The following is a 21988-nucleotide window of genomic DNA, read 5'->3' as shown; positions in this document are numbered from 1 at the left end:
CATATTAACAGATAACACCCCGTCCCCTCCAGCCTAGTACACCTGGGAAAGAATCCACCCAATCCACAAGAATGGCATGTCATATTATTAAGCAATATACACCACCCAGCAGTCATATGCGTAATGACGTCCATCATTGTGATAAATCATAAGCTATTCAGAACTTCTCATTATATCTCTATATGTCTCCAACAACGTTCCTAAATATCCCCCTATCTTATTAGCTGCACAGACGCTAGACCCAAGCCACCCAGCCATAACGCCCAGATCTCCTCAAATTTTTTTAAGGCACCCCTTTTCGAATAGGGTTATCCAAACAGGTGAATTATGCAGAAAGTATAACAGCTGAGGCATCCACACCACCTTAATGAGATTGGTACGCCCGATTAATGAGATAGGTAACCCACACCAGGCCACCAGTTTGTCTAAATATAGTAATCAGGGGGTCCAAATTGAGGCGTTCAAAATCAGTCAGCACTGTTGATATGTTCCCTATCCAACTCCACCAGAGGTTCATCGATCGGGAGCAACTCCGATTTGGTCCAATTGATGGTTAACCCAGAATAGGAGCCAAATCGTCTGACACCAATTGCGTTATCCAAAGTATGACCCGTGTCTCCCAAGAAGAGAAGCATGTCGTCAGCGTACAAGGCTCTCCTTTCCTCTATCCTACCACGACGAAAACCCACAATCCCCAGATGTTGTCGGATATTGGCCGCCATGGGTTCTATGGCAATCGCAAATAGTAACGGTGATAAAGGACATCCCTGTCTAGTACCCCTACCCAGCCCAAACGGTTCCGTTAAAGCACCCTTCACCCGTACTCGAGCCATAGGAGCCTTATATAAGAGACGAACAGAAGCAATGAACTTCTCCCCAAACCCCATCTTCTCCAGAACTCTCCAAATAAACTCCCACTCTATACTATCGAAGGCCTTGGCCGCATCTAAGGAGCAGAGAGCTTGTTCCTCTGCATTCTCCACTGGGATCTGCATGTTTAAATACAAGCATCTAAGGTTAATGGGCGTAGACTTCGCAGGCATAAAGCCAGTCTGATCCAGATGTATCAGACTAGTGATAACCCTAGAAAGACGCACAGCCAAGGCCTTTGCAATAATTTTAACATCCACCGGTAGTATGGAAATTGGCCTATACGAATCCGGCATAAGCGGATCTTTTCCAGGTTTTAGCAGTACGACTATTGTAGCTTCTTGCATAGTATCCGGTAAGAATCCTGATGTCAAGGCCTTTTAACACTGTCAAGAGTTCCGGAAGCAATACATCCCCAAATTGTTTATACAATTCCACTGGCAATCTGTTTAATCCTGGCGCCTTGTTATTGGCCAAAGATGCAGCAGCATTTTGTAACTCCTCTAGAGTCAACGGGGTCTCTAAGAAATCCCTATCCTCATCTGCCAGTACACTGAGACACGTGCCACAGAGAAAGTGCTGAATCTCTTCATTCATGACAGTAAGTCTAGATTTATACAAATTCTGATAAAACTGGGGAAAAACCAAGTATCTGTGATGTCTCGGACACCAAAGCTCCCTGAGAGGTAGAAATAGATACCACGTAGGAGACCCCTTCCTTTGTTTTAATAATATTAGCCAGCATATGGCCAGCCCTATCCCCTTCCTCAAAATGAAACTGTCTCAAAGTATCTTATTTTCTACCTCTGTCAAAAGATGCGACTGCAGAGCCTCCCTAGCTTCCCTCCACAGTGTTTCTGTCCCTACGCTTGGGCATTGAAAAAATGCTGTTTCAGTTTCATCCACCCTGCGTCTCATAACTACCCCCAGCTTTCTAGTTTTTCGTTTCCTCAGACTAATAAGTTTAATAAGGATCCCCCTAACTGATGCCTTCATGGCATCCCATACCGCATTGGAAGATGCCAAACCACTATTCAATTGGAAATACTCCGTAATATGTTTATTGATATCTTCTTTATTCAACAACGGGAGCCAAAATGCATTTACTTTCCATATCTGAACACCCTGTCTAGCTGAACGCGAGAAATCCGCTCTCATAAGGATAGGTGAATAATCAGACAACGTTTTAGTTAAATATTCTACAGACCGGATCCTAGACAAAAAATTTCATTAATGAACATATAATCAATCCTAGACATGGAGTTCAACGTAGCAGAATGACAGGAAAACTCCCTAATCTGTGGATGTTTATTACGCCAAATATCTATTAACGAGGATTCCATTGTCATATGCCCGAACCGCGTTGGTTCATCACTCCGCAACTGTACATCCGTATGCAATTTGTCCCAACATTCATTCATTCATCAAGTTGTTAAAATCTCAGAATTATCGTGATTCCTGTAAACCTACTAGTAAAGGCCAGAGCTTTACTGAGAACCACTCTGGAATATGGAGGTGGCACATACACCGCAGCTATAATACACTCAACACCGTAAATAGTACAATGTAGATACATGTATCTACCTTCAGTATCTAGGTCATCCTCCATACAGCTAAAAGGAATCCATTTATGTATAAGAATATAAACCCCTTGGGAAGACCGAGTGTGAGTAGTATGATCGGCATGCCCAATCCACGCTCTTTTTACCACTTGTATCGTATCTTTGGTTAAATGCGTTTCCTGAAAACTGACAATAGATGGTTTATGATTCTTGACATATTCAAAAATGGCCCATCTCTTAACCGGATCACCCATACCCCTGATATTCCACGATATAATCGTTATTTGATCAGCCATCAGCAATATAGGAAACCGAATGAAAAGTAATTCACGTATCTATACATCCTAGGAGAAACATACGATCGAGATATACAAACATAAGAACACAATAAAGCAAGAATCCATCCCAGGTGTACCCTCCCCTCGCCTCCCTTCCCCAACAAATAGTACCCTGGAGTACCATCACGATCCCTGTAATGCAACAGCTTGGCTAGTACTGTCCTGGGCGGAGCTCCTTCAGGCAACGGCCTTGTTGACACCCTGTGTGCACGTTCCACTGCATATAATGGTGACAAAGTCTCCTTGCCAAAGGTAGTCAAAAGCCAGGCTTCAAAATAAGTAGTGGGATCCGGTCCCTCCACCTCTGGCATTCAGACAACACAACAATGACAAACTGAAACCATTAGCTAGGTTTCTGTCACCATTGAGTTTAATGGTGAGGGAAACGTAAGCTAAGATTTCAGTTTGCCTTTCTGTTGAGGGGTTAATCCGACGGAAACCTGTGACGGAATGCCCTCAGAGGAAAGGAATATTGATGTGAACACCGTTTTAATCCTAGGTCCCTAGATATAATGCATCTCTTCTCCGATGCTACACCTGCTATAAAGGGACCTCTAATAGTGGTCAAATAGGCGTCCCAACGCATCCGGATAATCTGAGTTGTTCATCCAATACTCTTTATAAGTAGATGACACTGCTGTGAGAACAGAGGAAGATTGCAACCGTGATTAATAGAAAAATAAAAACGAGAAACCATTCAAGGAGATCGTGAGGGGAGAAAGGACACGTCACACATTGACAACCGAAGTACACATCAAACATCTTAAACAGAAAAACAAACCCTAAAGAAAAAAATATAAATCCCCCAACATGAGGCAGAATAGAGCCTCTTCAGTTAAAGGGGTTTTCCGGAACCAATTTACTCAATGATATTTAACTGAACATCTAAATGAATGCAGTTTGTAATATACTTGCGTTTGCATTGTCGTTTGTATTCACCCTATTCCAAAGCCGGTCACGTGATTCGTCCCCAACAGTAAGATCTGAACTTCCGGCGCTGCCCCTTACATGAGCTATTACTTCCCTTTTCCGGCCGGCTTAACGTCATTTCTGACACTAAGGGAAGGGTTGGACCGAATCCTTTTTCTCAGCCGTCTCTGAGCATGCGTAGTTGCTACGCAAACCGTGTTCACCACGCATGCCAAATCCTTTGCTGTCACAGTGCCTGTGCCGAATTTAGGCAATGAGACCTACAGGAAACTGCCGTCAAGAGGAAGTATCCGAGGTAAACAAAGCGCAAATCGAGCGTAGCGCGTGTGCAGTAAGTGAATTGAATTTTAAAAAAAGCTGGGCAGTGTTCTTACACCATCCCTAACTGGAATCTCAAATTACTTTTTTTTTATTTTTGTATAGGAAAACCCATTTAACTGTTTGGATGTGTTATTAAAACTGGCGTATCCTACATCATTCTTAATATATTGGGAGCTTCTTACTCCAGCGATCTGTATATGTGCATGCCTCTTAATATATTAGGAGAATTTCTGGCCTTCTGTTCACCAGTGCAAAATCTATGGCAGCTATGGGCTACTGTAGATTTGCACTATAATTCACAGCAGTTTCTGGCATAAATTATAGTAAATTTGTCGTATTTCGGGTATCTCCATCCCTTCTGCTAAGCTCCGCCTGCTATTAAGAAAAGTGGCAAATGGTGCAAGCCACAATTCTTTACCGAAAAGTTAATAAATTCCCCTCCGCATCAAGTCCCAAGCCCTTCAAAATACACTGAAATCTTTTTATAAAGTGAAATTACAAGTGTATTAACGAGACCGTGAACTTTCGAAAGTAATGGAAATTGGCAAATACTGCAACTACTGAGCCTACAATTATAGCATAATCAATGCCAGCTGTAATAGAAATTAAAGTCTAACGGAAGAAGTTCGCTAGGTGTGGCAGAAGGAACTACAACCCAGGCCAAGGCATCTGCAGGAGATGTAAAAAATCTTGTGGAAGTAGCGTCAAGCACTCGCAATTTAGCGAGATACATTGCAGCGTCTACACTTTATCCGTGAGCTTGGAACGGACTGCTGTAAATGGAGTACGTTGTTTTCTGATCACAGTGGAGAAATCCGGGTAAAATGATGCCCTGTTGTTAAATCGTAGTCTCAACACTTGAGCCTGACCGCTTGGATTTGGTCTCTGTCTCTGTAGTGTAGTAGCTTAGCAAGTAGTGGACATGGGGTGGGGGGGGGGGTTGAAGTCGGGCCAGGGCGGGAGTGAATCCTATGGGCTCATTCAATAATAAAAAAAAACTAAGAAAAGACTTCTGCAGGTAGTGTCTTATAGCTGCGCCTCTAGAAATGCCCTCCACATCTGCACGTTCATTAGAGTGGTGAGCCTACCCGAAAAATGTTATTGCGCCAAAGGCGGTATTCCTAATCCTCTTCATGGTCCATGCTTGTAGACATTTGACGTTGAGGTTTCGATTTTCACTGGTCCTGTTTTAGCTTCAGTTTTGACCACCAGTTTTTAAAGGCCGTGAGGGCTAAAGCAATCTTTAGATCAATACTGGTGGATAAGGATGGAGAACTCTGGGATGAGAGTGTTTAAGGGGGTCTCTGAGACCCTTCAGACAGTGAGAACGATGGACCAGGACAATTACATCTGACGTTGTCAAAATGTCTGGAGTATTGCTCCAACCTTTTTGCAGCATCTCTGCGTTCTCGTGACACCAATATTTCTGAAGGGAAGAATGATCTTCCCTGTCAGGTTCAAGAAACTCAAACATGGGCTCATCTGGCAATGATTCATCATCTTAAGAGCGCATTGGGGAAAGAATTATGAGACGACTACTAATAAGGGTATTTTCACACGGCTTATATTCAACAGTTTTTTTGGACCATGAACGCCCCGAAAAACTGGTTAGATATACGGAGGCAACACCCCTAAACTTGAGCTTGGACCTCCAAAACCATACATTTCCTGAAAACACCCTGCAGATATTAAACGTACAACTTAGGCTATGTTCACACGGGGTATTTTGCCGAGTTTTTTGACGCGGAAACCGCGTCGCAAAACTTGGCAGAAACGGCCCGAGAACGCCTCCCATTGATTTCAATGGGAGGCGTCGGCGTCTTTTTCCCGCGAGCAGTAAAACTGCCTCGCGGGAAAAAGAAGCGACATGCCCTATCTTCGGGTGCTTCCGCCTCCGACCTCCCATTGACTTCAATGGGAGGCAGGAGAAAGCGTATATCTCGCTGTTTTATGCCCGCGGCGCTCAATGGCCGCGGGCGAAAAACGGCGCCATAATTGCAGCGAAAATCGGCGTGCAGGGAGAGGAATATCTGCCTCAAAGTTCCAAACGGAATTTTGAGGCAGATATTCCTCCCCCAAAATACTCCGTGTGAACATAGCCTTACGGCTTTGCACTCAAAATCTCTTTCCAAAAAACTTTTACATCAAAGCCAAAACGGCAAGCACACTAAACTAGAAATGGCGCAATCATGATTAAAACTTGAACAATATCCCATAACCAGCGAGGAAACACACAAAACTTTAAATATTTTCAATACTTTTTTTTCTTTCAATAAAGTTCCTTCATACAACTCTACATGAAAACAGGTACATGAATTTAGTCACTTTCACTAGATGTCCGTGTTTTGATGTAAAGTTTGACTAAATTCATTACTTAACCAGATGTTTTTCCACTAAAATCACGCTGCATGGAGTATACCGCACATGTCCACCTAAAACTGCATCTTGGTTTCAGCAGAAAAATGAATCAAGGGTTCAGGGGTAGGAATAAGGTCACATATATGGCTTGTTTTAAATAGCATTGTTTACAGTCTGTAATATACATACATACATACATACATACATACATGCGCGCACACACACACACACACTACCGTTCAAAAGTTTGGGGTCACCCAGACAATTTTGTGTTTTCCATGAAAACTCACACTTCTATTTATTAGATGAGTTGCAAAATGACTAGAAAATATAGTCAAGACATTGATTGACAAGGGTAGAAATAATTATTTTTATTTGAAGAAATAATTTTCTCCTTCAAACTTTGCTTTCGTCAAAGAATGCTCCATTTGCAGCAATTACAGCATTGCAGACCTTTGGCATTCTAGCTGTTAATTTGCTGAGGTAATCGGGAGAAATTTCACCCCATGCTTCCAGAAGCCCCTCCCACAAGTTGGATTGGCTTGATGGGCACTTCTTGCGTACCATACGGTCAAGCTAATCCCACAAGAGCTCTATGGGGTTGAGATCTGGTGACTGTGCTGGCCACTCCATTACAGATAGAATACCAGCTGCCTGCTTCTTCCCTAAATAGTTCTTGCATAATTTGGAGGTGTGCTTTGGGTCATTGTCCTGTTTGTAGGATGAAATTGGCTCCAATCAAGCGCTGTCCACAGGGTATTGCATGGCGCTGCAAAATGGAGTGATAGCCTTCCTTATTCAAAATCCCTTTTACCTAGTACAAATCTCCCACTTTACCAGCACCAAAGCAACCCCAGACCATCACATTACCTCCACCATGCTTGACAGATGGCGTCAGGCAATCTTCCAGCATCTTTTCAGTTGTTCTGTGTCTCACAAATGTTCTTCTGTGTGATCCAAACACCACAAACTTCGATTCGTCTGTCCATAACACTTTTTTCCAATCTTCCTCTGTCCAATGTCTGTGTGCTTTTGCCCATATTAATCTTTTCCTTTTATTAGCCAGTCTCAGATATGGCTTTTTCTTTGCCACTCTGCCCTGAAGGCCAGCATCCCAGAGTCGCCTCTTCACTGTAGACGTTGACACTGGCGTTTTGCGGGTACTATTTAATGAAGCTGCCAGTTGAGGACCTGTGAGGCGTCTATTTCTCAAACTAGAGACTGTAATGTACTTGTCTTGTTGCTCAGTTGTGCAGCGGGGCCTCCCACTTCTTTCTACTCTGGTTAGAGCCTGTTTGTGCTGTCCTCTGAAGGGAGTAGTACACACCGTTGTAGGAAATCTTCAGTTTCTTGGCAATTTCTTGCATGGAATAGCCTTCATTTCTAAGAACAAGAATAGACTGTCGAGTTTCACATGAAAGCTCTCTTTTTCTAGCCATTTTGAGAGTTTAATCGAACCCACAAATGTAATGCTCCAGATTCTCAACTAGCTCAAAGGAAGGTCCGTTTTATAGCTCCTCTAAGCAGCAAAACTGTTTACAGCGGTGCTAACATAATTGCACTAGGGTTTTCAAGTGTTTTCTAATCATCCATTAGCCTTCTAACACAGTTAGCAAACACAATGTATCATTAGAACACTGGAGTGATGGTTGCTGGAAATGGGCCTCTATACACCTATGTAGATATTGCACTAAAAAAACAGACGTTTGCAGCTAGAATAGTCATTTAGCACATTAACAATGTATAGAGTGTATTTCTGATGAATTTAATGTTATCTTCATTGAAAAAAACTGTGCTTTTCTTTCAAAAATAAGGAAATTTATAAGTGACCCTAAACTTTTGAACGGTAGTGTGTGTATATATATAATATTATATTCTCTGCGGAGGACACCTCTTTCAACTATATATTTCTTTGAATGCTTTATAGGACAAGAGAGAAAAAGAGGGAAGATGGCAAATGGAGAGACTACGACCGACATAGAGACAAGTATGACTGGAGGAGAACAAGAAGTAAAAGTCCTCTCAAAAGCAGGTCAACGAACAGGAGCAGAAGCCGTAGCAGAGGAAGAAGCAGGGATCGGGAATCTATCAGGAATAGAGGTAATAATAACATGTCCAGATGAATAAGGACGCTGGAGGAGCAAGGAATTTTATGTATTGCTGTTTCCTCTTTAAACTCCTTAGGATATGCCATAAATGTCTGATAGATTCAAACCGATGTTCCGGACAGTGGTTCCGCGTCTTGCCCTTCGGGACATAGGTGCGGATCCCAGAGGGGACCCGCATGTATCAGACATTTATAACCCAAACATTTTTTAAGGAAGTGAGTTAAAGCCTAAAAGAGAGGCAAATTGTATACACTAAGTGACCTTAAAGGGGTTGTCCGAGATATCATATTTTCACAAACCCCTTTAATGCATGTAATTTATAAATGTAAATACATTTGTAATATACTTAAATTTTCCAAAGTGGCCCCGTTTCCAGATCCTGCCATGGGGAACTTGACTGGTGACGTCCCTCTCTGCACTGGCTCTGGCGCTTTGTTGATCTTGAATTCTTTGCCGGGTGTACGACACGTCACTTGTGACGTGGTGTATATCGGCTTGTTCTGTTTCACAGGCCGTAACGTGCATGTGCTGTTCTCGCGGTCCCTGCTGTTCTCGAGATAACAGCAGGGGCCGCGCATGCGTGTTACAACAGAACAAGCCGATATACACCACGTCACAAGTGACGTGTCGTAGACCCGGCAAAGAATTCAAGATCAACAAAGCGGCAGAGGGTGACGTCACCAGCCAAGTTCTCCACGGCATGATCTGGAAACGGGGCCACTTTGGAAAACATAAGAATATTACAATTGTATTTACATTTATAAATGACATGCATTAAAGGAGTTTTTGAAAATATGATGGTATCTCGGACAACCCCTTTATGCTTGCCATACGTATCAGATAAATGACGAGGTGTTCTCCCAGCTGCCCCCAATATGGGGTTGGGGAGGGGCTAGGGAACCGCTTATCCAACATCTCCCGATTTTGAAAAAGACACGCATACTTTGTCGATCTAAGCATACATGTTTATCGAGCGAGAGCTGATCGAGTAATATTTATGGCCAGTATTACATGGGTTGTTTCTTTCTCCATCTTTTTAGCAAATTGTAGACTCATTAGAAACCATTGTATTATTGCAAACTACCTTACTAGCCTGCATGATTATACCAATTGTACTATAATTTTCCCCCTTCAGCTTAGAAAAAGTGAAATTTTAAGAAAAATGTGTTTGTTTGTTTTTTCTTTTTGGAACGCCGAGCGAGCGGTGTAGACTCATAGACTGATATTGAGCATGTACACTGCTCCGAGGAAATTCAATCAGAAGCTAAGCGGCACAGTGCTCACCTGAGAGCTTCTGCTTATTCATTTTAGCCATTGGTGGTAGTGGTCTCTGTGCTCGGACCCCCACCGATCAAAACATTTGGCACAAAGTTTAGTCACACTTTAATGGGTTCTGTCAGAGTTTCACTATTTCTGACTGTAAGAATAGTTCTACAGACTGTGGTGTTCTTGCCATCAAAAATCCTAGAAAGCTTGAAGGAACTCCCAACGGAAGCTTACAAAGCCATTGTGAACAGAGCCTATGAAACAGCAGCTTTTTATTTTATTTTATTTATTTTTTTAATTTGTTTTGGAAATGCTGTTTTGTTTGATCCACAGTGAAGGTGATTTACTCAGCCAAATAAATATTGTGACATATTTGTGTGTTAGACACTTTATGCGTTTTCGACAGCTTTGAAAAGAGTCTAGAAAAAGGGTTGTGGCAAAGAGCAATCATAAAATGCATAAGATTTATTAATGGATTTATTTTGGTGCAAAATATTGATTTAAAGTACGCCAGCCTTGAGGTGGCATCAGGAAGATGGAAGGAAAAGGACCAAATTGATCATATTCCACTGTGATAAAATGTACGCTCGTCTGGCCTAGTTTTACCCTGTCTAAATGTGGGATTGAATGAATAAATCTGCCCCATTGTGTTTCTTTTCCCCTTTTTTGTTACCCGTGGTTTTACTCTTTTAGTTTGGAGTGCTTTTGCTTTCACAGCAATTAAGTCCCCTTCACACTGCGCTTCAGCTTGGGGAGTTTGGCCAAATATAACCTAGTTTGTCTAATTTATTCACTAGTGTATTCCAGCAAATGCGTGCATTTTCATAGGCGTGAGTTATTGTGTAGCGAGTACTTGAAGAATGATATTGTGCTGCCTGCGTCGCACACAAGATGCATCATATCTCTTTTATGTGCCACTGAATCTGGACCCAATTTAGCGTCAATGGATCGCTGCTACAGCAGCTATGCGTGGTCTTCCCTGCAAATGAATCGCGTTACCCAAGTGGTTGCGTGGAGACGTAATGTATTCAGTTTCTTTTTTGTTTTTTATAGATGCTTTTATTTGACTTGATCACTGCTGTAAAGTAGTAATCTACCCTAAAGGTATTTCTTTACATCTGTGCAGTCCTCGTTGTGCACAATTCTACTGTTGGAGTCTATTTTGGTGACTGTTGTTTATACTGCACAAGAGCTTGGGAGCAGCGGAGGTGCAAATAGTCCAGTAAGGGATGTAACTATATAAATTTGTCTTTTTTGTGTGGATTACCATGTTACAGCAATTGTCTTGTTAAAGAAGTTTGATCTTTGAATAATGTTAGTCTATGCATTTCTAGTTTGTGATTTGTGACCAGTTTGGACTTGGCGCTTTATTTGTTAGTTTATTTATACGGTCTTTAAAATCGTGTTGGTAATGGCTCTTGAATGAGGCCGGGTTCACACAGGGACATAGTTCTGCTCATTTCCATATTAAAAAAAACAAACACTTGGAATATGATTTTGCCGGGGCTGTGTTCATAAAATGGGGCAGGGATCACCAAAGAGTCCGGTAACCATGCTACAGTCAAACGGGGGAATCAGATGGACGGCTTCAAAACTGCAGCGTTCTATAAAATGGTGTGTGAACGGGAATTTTTATAAAACGCCACAAAGATGCCCAGTGTGAACCCAGCCCTTCGTATATGCAGGTACTACACACGTTTGCCACTAGGCATCGGTATACTTCATTTATAGGCAAGGGCAAACCTTAAACTGCCGTTGCTGCAATAGAAAAGTGAGAGCTTGCAGAGTTTCTTAAGGTTTAATACGGCAAACTTGCACTTGTCCTGGCATAGTTTCCAGAATGGATGTTCAATATTGCTTCCTAAAACAGCAGGAACTCGTGTTTAATGTGTGAAACACCAGAAAATAAACTCAACAAAATATTTCTCTAGATCACCGGGAGAGGTCGAAGTTTGAGTCTGAAAGGAGTGACCTGGAATCTGCCTACCCTCCAGCTTCACAGCCAGCAAGCATCTCCAACGAGCAGCAGTATTCCTCTGGTGGGCAGGCTATACCCAGCACTGTGACTGTCATCGCACCTGCTCACCACCCTGAGAGTACAACAGAGATCTGGTCGAATTACTATAACAACCACAACCCTCCCAATTCATTTAACAGAAATCCACCCCCACCAAAACGACGCTGCAGAGATTACGATGGTAAGAAATCGTTATTGGCCTGTAACTCTTTCGCTTCTAGTTCTGGGACAGTTTTCACCCTTTCAACATTCACAAATAAAACCTGAATTATAACATTCAAAAAAAATATATATTCTACCTCCATAGCCAAATATTGTCTGAAAGACACCTGGCATGATGAAAATGACACCCGATACTTTACATTCATGGGCCCATTATGCAATTTTGAGTCCAAGTATAAAGTTTTATTACCAGGAAAAAAAAAAAGTTGGGCTGAAAGTCTGACCCAAACAGAACCTTAACGTCCTTTTACACTGACCAATATGGGCCCTGAAAGCAGGCACTGTTCAATGAGACAGCTCGTTGATCGATTCTTATGTGCTCCTTTCTCAAGGAGCAATGATTGGTTATGTATAAGGGTGAGCTCTCGTCCCCATACATTTGCATCATGTTGGCACAGGAGGGCGTGCTGTCTGCAAAGATGACGTTTATTGCCGCATAAAAGATGCGATTAGCCGATAAACGAGCATTTCCCCGTTCATCGGCTAAACATTGCCCTGATTACACAGAGCGATGATCGGGAATGAGCGTTCATATGTATGCTCGTTTGCCCGATAATTGTCCCATGTGAAAGGGCCTTTAGGCGTACAGCTCCTTCTAAGATAAAAGTACAAGATGTGCAGAGTTGTTACACGCCACTTATGCTTATGTCTAAATTCACAAAATCAAATCAATAAAGCTGAAGGGATCCAAACACTACGTGATACAGATGTCTATAAGCATTTGATAGATTAGCAACTAGAGCGAAAAAAAGACCACCTGAATGTGACACAGCGCATGTCCTCTCTGTTGGGTGGGATGGGCAAAAATGAATGTATTGCACCCTGGGTTTACTGGAAGGCTGTACAGGGGAAGAGATCACACGGACAGACTCTGTACTTTCTTACTAATGTCACTTGCAGCCCCTCCACCCTCTCTCGTGCGCTGCAGCCTCAGCCAACAGACTCTACCTGTCTTGCACTCTAGTGTACAAGAAAATTCTGGACACTGCTACATTTTTTTTTCATATCCATAAATTGTTTTTCTTTCTTACAGAACGAGGATACTGTGTTCTTGGTGACCTCTGTCAATTTGATCACGGAAATGATCCTTTGATAGTTGATGAGGTTTCATTGCCTAGCATGATTCCTTTCCCTCCTCCCCCTGGACTTCCACCACCTGGCATTCTGATGCCTCCCATACCTACCCCAGCTCACAATATGAGAATGCCAGCTCCGCGGCCTATCACCCAGCCCCCTCCTGCTGTCCATCCTGCTCCAAGTAAGTATTCCATGTCTAGATCATCTCTATTTTGTGGGAACTATTTTTAGTCTTTTGACATCGCACACGGCAGCTATTACCTTCCCAGTGAACTGATGGACCTTCTATGTTATACATTAGAAAATGTTGGCTGAACACGACAGTCCACCAACTGTTAGGGGGGGGAGATGGGGGAGGATCAGGCGTGTTGGTTTTCAGGCTGATCCTTTTTTCCACTGGATAGAAACCACTGCAAGAAGTGTGATCGCAGCATTTCTCCCTCTCTCTTATGAAGTAAACCTGCACACTCAGCCGATCTGTATGTTTGTTAATGGAGAAGTTAGGAAAGAGGGCTAATGTGTTTGGTCACCTTAAAGGGGTTGTCCAGAATTAGAAAAACTTGGCTGCTTTCCCACACCTGTCCATAGGTTGTGTTTGGTACTACAGCTCTGCTTCATTGAGCTGCAATACCATACACATCCTGTAGACAGGTGCAGCACTGTTTTTGGAAAACAGCAGCAATGATTTTCTAATCCTAGACAACCCCTTTAACTTCATGGAATCATTATTAGTAGCTCCTTTATTTTGGCAGCTGGACATAGTAAAGAATTGAAACTTGTTTCCATATAATGTAGACCTTGAGACAAGAGTGGAAACCTAGAAAGTGACACAGGACACGGTGGGGGAGATGAAAGGAAAAGCAAAGTGGTTGGCCATGGTAAAAAATTATGTCACTGCTTACATTTTAAGAAGGGCCTAAAAATAAGAGGTAAATTCTGGTTGGTTGTCATGGGCAACTACTCCTCCACTTTTTTCTTTTTCACCCGTTTTGAAACATTTCCTCAACTGAGCGTTAACCTAAAGAAACGTCTACTAGGTTTGCACGTGTCCTAGAAGAGTATAATTTCTTTGATCTGATATTCTCATCTGGGGGAATTTTTAGGGGTAGTTCAAGCTGCCTTTTTCGGTGCTGTTTCCAATGCGGAAGCTGCATCGGAATCTAAGCCATGTAGTGCCCCAAATCGCCCTCCATTGATTTCAATGGAAGGCAGAGGCTTTTTTTTTTTTTTCCCCCCCGAGCGGCTTATGGCCGCTTGCGGAAAAATAAAAGCAGCATTCTCGTTGAGTGGTTTCTGCCTCTGAACTCCCATTGAAATAAGAGGCCGAGAAAACCAATGGTGTTTTAAATTTTTTGTAGCGATTTTTGCCCACGGTCTTGCATTTTAATAAACGCTCACGGGCAAAATAAAAGTGAAAACAGCGCTTGCAATTCAAAATCTACCTCAAAGTTCCTGTAAGAATTTTTTCTGCCTGTCAAAAATCACTGTGTGAACTTTTTACCCTGAAATCTAAAAATGTATATTTTGCTTCCGAATACGCAGGACTTCCATTAAGGCATTCAGGCTTTCTAAATAACCGCGAACAACCAGGGACAAGTACTGTTCCCAGTCTTGCACCAGTAGGGGGAAGGCTACCTCCTCCATTACCGCCTCAGAATCTGCTCTACTCCGTTTCAGAACGTAAGCATTTCTTTTTACTACCCCTTTTTGAGATCAGAATATTGGCATTACTGTTCTGTTGCCTCATCTGTTTTGCCTTAAGGATAGGGATGCAATAGTCGTATACACTGCGGGTTTCCCACATCGGGTTTATGGCGGATAATCCGCAGTGTATTACAGTAGCAGCGGTGTGGGTGAGATTTCAACAAATCTCGTCCCCACACAGTGGGGGAAAAAAGCTGAAGAATAAAACGCACATAGATTGACCTGCTGTTGGGTTCTTCAGCTGCAGCATGTCCATTAATGCTGTGGAATCGCTGCTCTTCTGTTGTGGGTTTTCCTCATTTAATTCAATGGGGTGCTTAAACCCGTAACAAAGTAGTGCGTGTGTGTTTGCATCACAGTGATTCCGCCTCAAAAATCGCAAGTAATAAAAATAAATAAATGTTATACTTAACCAGTGTTCCCTGCTTCTCCAGTCCGGCCTCCTGGGATGACGTTTCATGCCAAGTGAACGTTGCAGCCAATCACAGTCTGCAGCAGTCCCATGGCCTGTAACGTCATCCCAGCAGGCCGGACTACGCCCAAAGAATAGGGAGGGGGTAAGTATGAACGTTTTTGGTTTTTTTTCGGCGCTCCTTTTATGCAGCGGAAATTCTGCAATGTGGTGCAGTTTTTCGGACAGCATTCCCTGCAGTGTTCATGGCGGATTCTCTGCGTAGCTTGACGCAGCGTATCCGCCCTGAACACCGTTTGTGTTCGTACACCAAACGTTACAAGGTAGAATGGTTCAGGCTACCTAAAATTTCAGACTAAGGTTTCAGGCTGCTGTTTTAGAGCGTTTCTCCTCAGCAATGGCATTGACTATTCAGGGACATTGTACTCTATTGTGATAACCGGATATGGTCATATGATCAGGCATGTGGTTTGGAGAAAGGGAGCACCGTGGTGTCTTTGAAAACAATGGGCAATCTTGCATTTTTTTTCACCAATACTATCATAACTCTTGTACACCAGTATAAGTGAAGCTCCAGTTTTTATACATGTCTGGTGATAGGTTTTCCCTGCAGCAGAGGAAATGTACTATTACATTCAGTGATCATTACAAAGTGGCTCTCTGTTTAGGCTCATGGAGGGGGGGTCTCGAGTGGGGGACCCCATTCTATCCCGTCCATATTCCCTAATAGAGTATGTGTACAGGGTTTGTCTACAGGAAACAACCCCTGTAAAGTATGTAAAAGGGAAGCTACCTGGGGTTGTTGTATCGGTGCCACCCACATCCTCCTTCCATTGGCTTTATGGACTGTGCAGCAGGATGTATGTGCTTTGTGGCAGCTGCAATAAGTGTTTTTTTTTTTGTTTGTTTTTATTACCAATATGTATAATATTTCGTCTTTATTTTAAAGAGGGTAGTTGCATAAGAGACCACCCAGTCCATTTCAAGTTTTAGCAATAAAATGGAGGAAGAGATACTAAGGCCCTGTTCACATCTGTGTTGGAGGCTCCTTTTTTGGCCTCGTTCACAAATTCAGCTGAAAATACCTGAAACCATAGCGCAGCATGCTGCGCAATTGTTTCTGCTGAATCCACGGACACCCCGATAGAACCCATTAAAGTCAATGTGTTTTGTGTCGGGCGCTGCGTTTCCCCGTTCAACGGAGCCTTCGCTTCCGGCATTTTCGTTCTGCTCCTCTGACTGAGCAGACCAACGTAATGCTGAATGCAGATGTGAACAGGGTCTAAGAGTTATGAGTCTGGGAAGTGTAGTGAGGGCTATATTCTCCTGCATTCGGATGCATGTTGAGGAATATAGCCCTCAGTATGAACTACCATGGCTTACCTGGCATTGGCTACGGTTTTTATTTTTGTATTGGAAAAACAGTGTCACTTTTCACCCACACAGACAAAAAAAGTTTCTGTAAAAGTGGTTGGGACCTTCATAACTGGCGTTATAGCAATGAAACCGGTCCCGTAACTGTCCTGTACTTAATGGCTTATGTTAACATTTAAAGTCTATGTGGAGCTGGATATATGCTTCCCACTACGGGGCAAACTCTCAAATTGTTTACTTTTGCAGCCAAACTGGAGGGGTCCCTGCCTTTCAGGAGACTTGTTTGAGAGGTTAAGACCTGGATTTATCCCCTACCTTGTTCTTTGGAGCTCCACTTCCATGCCTGGAATCAATAATTTCTTCAACATATGTCAATATCCTAGACTGATAGTTATTACCATTACAGTTTTTAAAATGTGGCTTCCTTCCTTTTTCCTAGATACGTATGAGCCTGATGGGTACAATCCTGAAGCACCTAGTCTTACAAACACGGGTAGAACTGGATACCGGCAATTCTTTAATCGGCCACAGACACAGAGGCCAAATTTAATCGGGCTGACATCTTGTGACATGGACACAGCACCAAGAGGTTGGTGGTCAGCCTCCAGTATTCGAGCAAAGCGGATAGTACTGTCTAGCGGAATTTGTAATTATGTAACAGAAATTTGTGGTAATGTGTTTTTTTTCTTTTAATATTTGTCTAGCTGCTAATATTGTCATACAAACGGAGCCTGCAGCCTCTACACCTGTAAATAGCAACCTCAATAGAGTGGTGGTAGAGCCGGAAAGGAAAAGAGCACTTGCAAATACAAATGATGGGCCTTTTGCAAAGAAACCCTGGCTGGACAAGTAAGGACATTAAAACATGTTTTGTTTTTTTTAATGCAAAAAATCAGTGTCCTACAGATGCATTGATAATTTAAAGGGTTATTCCGATCTCAGACATTCCATGTCTATCGAGAAGTCGCCCCCGTCTGGTGAGGCAGCCACTGATTCTGGACGGGAACGATGTGGAAAGGATGTTACGGAAACGGCTAAGCAAGCACTGCTCAATTGTTTTCAGAGCTCCTATTGAACAGGAGAGAGAGAGACACGCACATGCATGGCAACCTCTCCAAACAGACCCTGCCAGGAATTGGCGTTCAACAGCTGCCTCATCGTCCATTTTCAATATAGGTGCAGGTCCAAAGAAATTGGGCTCGCGTCTATAACACATTTATGGCATATTCACAGGAGATGCCGTAAATGTCTGAGATGGGTATCACCCTCTAAGGGAACGTTTCATTGTGGACTTTTAGTGTAGACCACAATGTTGCTATGGTCTGATGAATCTGAATAGCCAATTTAAATGAAAAGTACGATGTTCCGTTGTTAAAATCTACTTTACAAAGTTGAGATAAACCTACTGGTACATGCAGGGAAGGTCTAGAAAAATGTATATATGTATAATTGTATACTGTGTAAGTGACTATATCTTATACTAGACCTATAATGAAACCAAGTAACCTTGGTGTATTGCCCTAAATAATTGATAGAAATACCTATAAACTTGTAGGGTCAATTAACACATAGTCGTTTGAGAGAACATGTATAAATTTTATTAAATATGACAATATGACAAAGTTAAAAGATGAATCATGCTGAGCATGAAATAAAACGTCTGTCGATTGCAGAGGACATGGGGTAATACAAGCGTAGTCATGAAAAAAGTACATGTGTGGACTACAGGACAAAAAATCAATCAGATTAGCCAGAAAAGTTGAGTAACTTTGTAAACACTTTCACACACAAAATGAAAGTAAACATTGAGAAAAGTCCTCCTTGTAATCTGTATGTGGCTTATCTGCACTTTGCAGACTTTAAAGAGAACTTGTCACCATAACTGACCTAGGCAGAGCACACTAATATTTCTACTTGACAGGATAGCACTTATTTGGTGATCCCTCAATGTTATTCCACAGATCCAGAAAGGGCTTTATTACCCATAATTGTCAGTTTCTGGCGCACGGACTCGCACAGCTTGCCGACTAGTTCCTTCCATTCTTTTCCACGCTTTCATCGTGGTACCGCTCCAGTACGGGCGTTGCAGCGCTCTACAACAGGCTCCAATGATGTAGTCCCTGGCTTAGGTCTGGCCACCGTCATAACTCTTGTTAGCCTGCCTTTTCTAGGGGTAGGTTTCCCTCTTCTGTTATTAACGCGCTCTTCTGAGGCACTCATTGGCTAGCAGCTACACAGGAGGCGTTCCTTTTTTACTTGGTATGACTCCTACCTCTCACTCTCTAACGGCAGCTCTGACAGGGTCCACATGTTCTGCATGGCTTATGAGAAGCTCACACTCCAGATCTGGTACCCTCAGCCCTGCTTCTCCAGCATGCCGCCTTGCAGTCTCTTGGCCCGTCATATTTGTTTTTCTTGCCTACCACAATTCCCAAGTAGAAATCAGCCAGAAGTAATTTGCCAGTAACCTCTACCCTCTATATACAGAGACATAGCTGTGTGTTTGGCCAACCACTTGAACGCAGAGGAGGGAATCCCCTAGTTAGACAAAATGAGTAACTATGGCCGTTCCCTGTTTCCGCTGTAATCCAAAATTTCAGTGCGCTCAATCAGAACCCTTCTGCTCCAACTGCTTGAGAACCAGACAGTTTGTCAATTAAGTCTCCCTGACCAGCCCCCACTGAGTCCCAAACCGAAGTGGGCATCCTCTATGTCAATGGTGGTAGCTGACCCGTCCAAAGCATTTTAGATATGCTTGGCAGGCTAATACAACCCATGGCAGGTTAGTCACATGGCGAGGATTTGTCCTCTGCAGACATAATGCGTGGAAGACCGTCCAAACGGGCAAGAACTGCTCGGTCAGCCTTTAGCCTCCAAAATATCGTCCACTTCCCCACCACCGGAAGGTCTGGGATCTGATTTATTATTATTATTTTTTTCTCTCCCCTAAGGAAGAGGATTGATCTGATGGTGAGGTGTCTGACAGATTCTCCATGCTAGACAACCTTATTACGGGAGTCAAGGACGCTTTGCACATTCAGGACCAGGTATCCTCTACCTCTCAGCCTTCCGGAGGCCCAGGTGTTTCCCAAAGTTCTTTTCTTTAAACACCGAATTTGAGGAGGCCCTTTCTAGAGAGCAGGCTTTTCCTAAAAGCCGCTTAACAAAACCTAAGTGCATGGGTGGTATGTATCACTTTCTAGGGGACTCTGTGAACAGGGCCTTATACTTTTTCATAGAGTTTTTTTTTAAGCCAAAAAATTCTGTCTCAAAATGCTGTTTGATATTTTGAGGCAGATTTTCACCTGCCTGCACGCCGTTTGCCGTGGCGTTCGCTCGCGCCCATTGAGTGCCAAAGGCAAAAAATGCAGCTAAATACGCCTTCTCTGCCTCCCACTGATGTCAATGGGAGGGAGGTTAGAGGCGTAAACGCCCGAAGATAGGGCATGTCGCTTTTTACCGCAGTTTTTTGGCGCGTTTTTCGCGGCAAAAAAAGTGTAAAAAATAAAAAAACAAAACCTGTGTTAACAGGGCCTTAGTCTTCCCCAACAGTTGTCCTTCGCGTCTCTCTCATAGCTAAACACACCACTCTACCCTTCCCCCTTTCAGGATCACCATGCCAGACTAATGGAGTCCTTCGCTAAATTCTCTGTTGAGGCAGCTGGTTTGCCACTATATCCGATTTTCGCATCCTCGTGGGTAACGAGCCTTGGCAGAATGGGTGAAACAGCTCTGTCAAGCTATCATTTTTTTCAAGTCTGAGCAATTTGCTGAGATAGCCTTGCAGATCTCGAATGCATGAAAGTATATCTGTGATGCCTTCCTAGGTGTGTCCAGATTACTGGCTCTTCTGCCCTCTCTGTAGCCTTTTCTCAGACTCTATGGCTAAAATGCAGCCTCAAAACGTCATTGATGGCTCAGCCCTTTACAGTTTCTCGCCTGTTTGGTACATCTCTGAGGTCATAGGTGGTAAGAGCTCTCATCTGCCCAAAAAACAGGTCTGTACACTCAGCCCATCCTGAAAAGGGAAGGACTCCATTTCAATCCTTTCTTTGATGTTTCATGTTCTGCTTTTGGTAAGAAGGCAGTGGGCCTGAGAAACAAAGGAAGAAACCATCCTTCAGACCACATGCCTTCTGGAGCCCTCGCCCCCCCCCCCCCCGGCCACCTTTACCAAGTCAAACACTGCAGTACTGCCCACCCGAGTTAGCCCCGGGTGGGAGGGTGGCTGCTTCTGTTTCAGGACGTTTGGCTGTCTCACGTCTTGAAGTTGTCTCCAGGCTACAAGAAAAATGCTACTTTGCCACCAAATCGTTTTTTCCTCTCGGTGCTACTAGCATCCCATTCCAAGGCTTCTGCCTTTTTTGGGCTGTCCAGTCACTTTTCCAGGGAGTGGTTGTGTCCATTCCTCTGCAGGAACGCTTTTGGAGTTTCTATTCAAACCTCTTTATGGTCTTCAAAAAAAGAAGGAACTGCATGCCAATTGTTTGTCCTAAATGCGCCAACAGGCATGTCGAGCTCCAACGCTCTTTGAATTCAGGATTGAGGTCAGTCACTACGTCAATAGTACAAGGGACACCTACGCGTTCCTGTTTACGAATCCCACCAATAGTTGCTTCGCTTTGCCATTCTGGAGGACCACTACCTCCCTTTTTGGTTTGGCAATGGCACCACAGGTGTTTACAAAGGTTCGATCAGCAATGATAACCCTTCTTCACTCTGTAGGGTAGGGGGGGGGGGGTTGTGGCCATACCCTGCCCGGATGACCTAATGAGAGTGGCTCCAATCTATAGTCTTCAGAACACTCTGGACACATTGTCCCATTTTGGCTGGAAAATCAACAGCTCAAAATCATCTCTAGGTCAGGGTTCAGTCATACTCGGACAGTCCAGGTTGTAAGGTCACATCTCCCAAACAACATCCTGGAACTCCAAGCTATTCTTCCGTCCCTCCAACACTGGATTGCTCTTTTGGCGAGCCATCCCATGTGGGTTAAAACGGGCAATGCTACCTTAACCCTCATGGCCGTATCCGCAGCCATGTCTGAGATGACCAACATCCTAAGATCGGCAGAAACACATTTGCCAGCTCTATTGGCAGTTAGAGGGGTTTTCCAAGTTAGGCCTCGTTCACATCTGTGTTGGGGTCCCGTTCTGACTTTCAGTCGGAGCTTTCCGTCAGAACGGGACCCTGAACAGACACAAACTGACACAGACGGAAACCAGAGGTTTCCGTTTCCATCACCATTGATTTCAATGGTGACGAATACGGTGCCCATGGTTTCCGTTTGTCTTTATTGTGCAACGGACTCGTCGACTACGCTATTACTTCCGGCAAAACAGCGGGTCCGGTGCACAACAGAGACAAACAGAAACCATGGGCACCGGATCCGTCACCATTAAAATCAAACCTCTGGTTTCCATCTGGGT

The 21988-nt window shown here is 43.4% G+C and overlaps 1 protein-coding gene across 3 annotated transcripts in view; it reads left to right on the top strand.

The window, feature by feature from the left end:
• RBM27 (RNA binding motif protein 27) overlaps window positions 1-21988 on the top strand; it is a 116453-nt gene that overhangs the window by 47000 nt on the left and 47465 nt on the right. For all 3 annotated transcript variants that reach the window (XM_075856530.1, XM_075856529.1, XM_075856528.1), the window contains exons 5-10: window positions 8307-8479; window positions 11685-11951; window positions 13026-13250; window positions 14612-14749; window positions 16999-17148; window positions 17264-17408. In XM_075856530.1, the coding sequence (XP_075712645.1) occupies window positions 8307-8479; window positions 11685-11951; window positions 13026-13250; window positions 14612-14749; window positions 16999-17148; window positions 17264-17408 (1098 nt within the window). The remainder of the gene's footprint in view (window positions 1-8306; window positions 8480-11684; window positions 11952-13025; window positions 13251-14611; window positions 14750-16998; window positions 17149-17263; window positions 17409-21988) is intronic.

Source organism: Rhinoderma darwinii, chromosome 3 (assembly GCF_050947455.1).
Source record: "Rhinoderma darwinii isolate aRhiDar2 chromosome 3, aRhiDar2.hap1, whole genome shotgun sequence".
Classification (NCBI taxonomy): Eukaryota; Metazoa; Chordata; class Amphibia; order Anura; family Rhinodermatidae; genus Rhinoderma; species Rhinoderma darwinii.
Note: the sequence above shows the minus strand (reverse complement) of the source record. Positions and strands in the feature narration are given on the sequence as shown.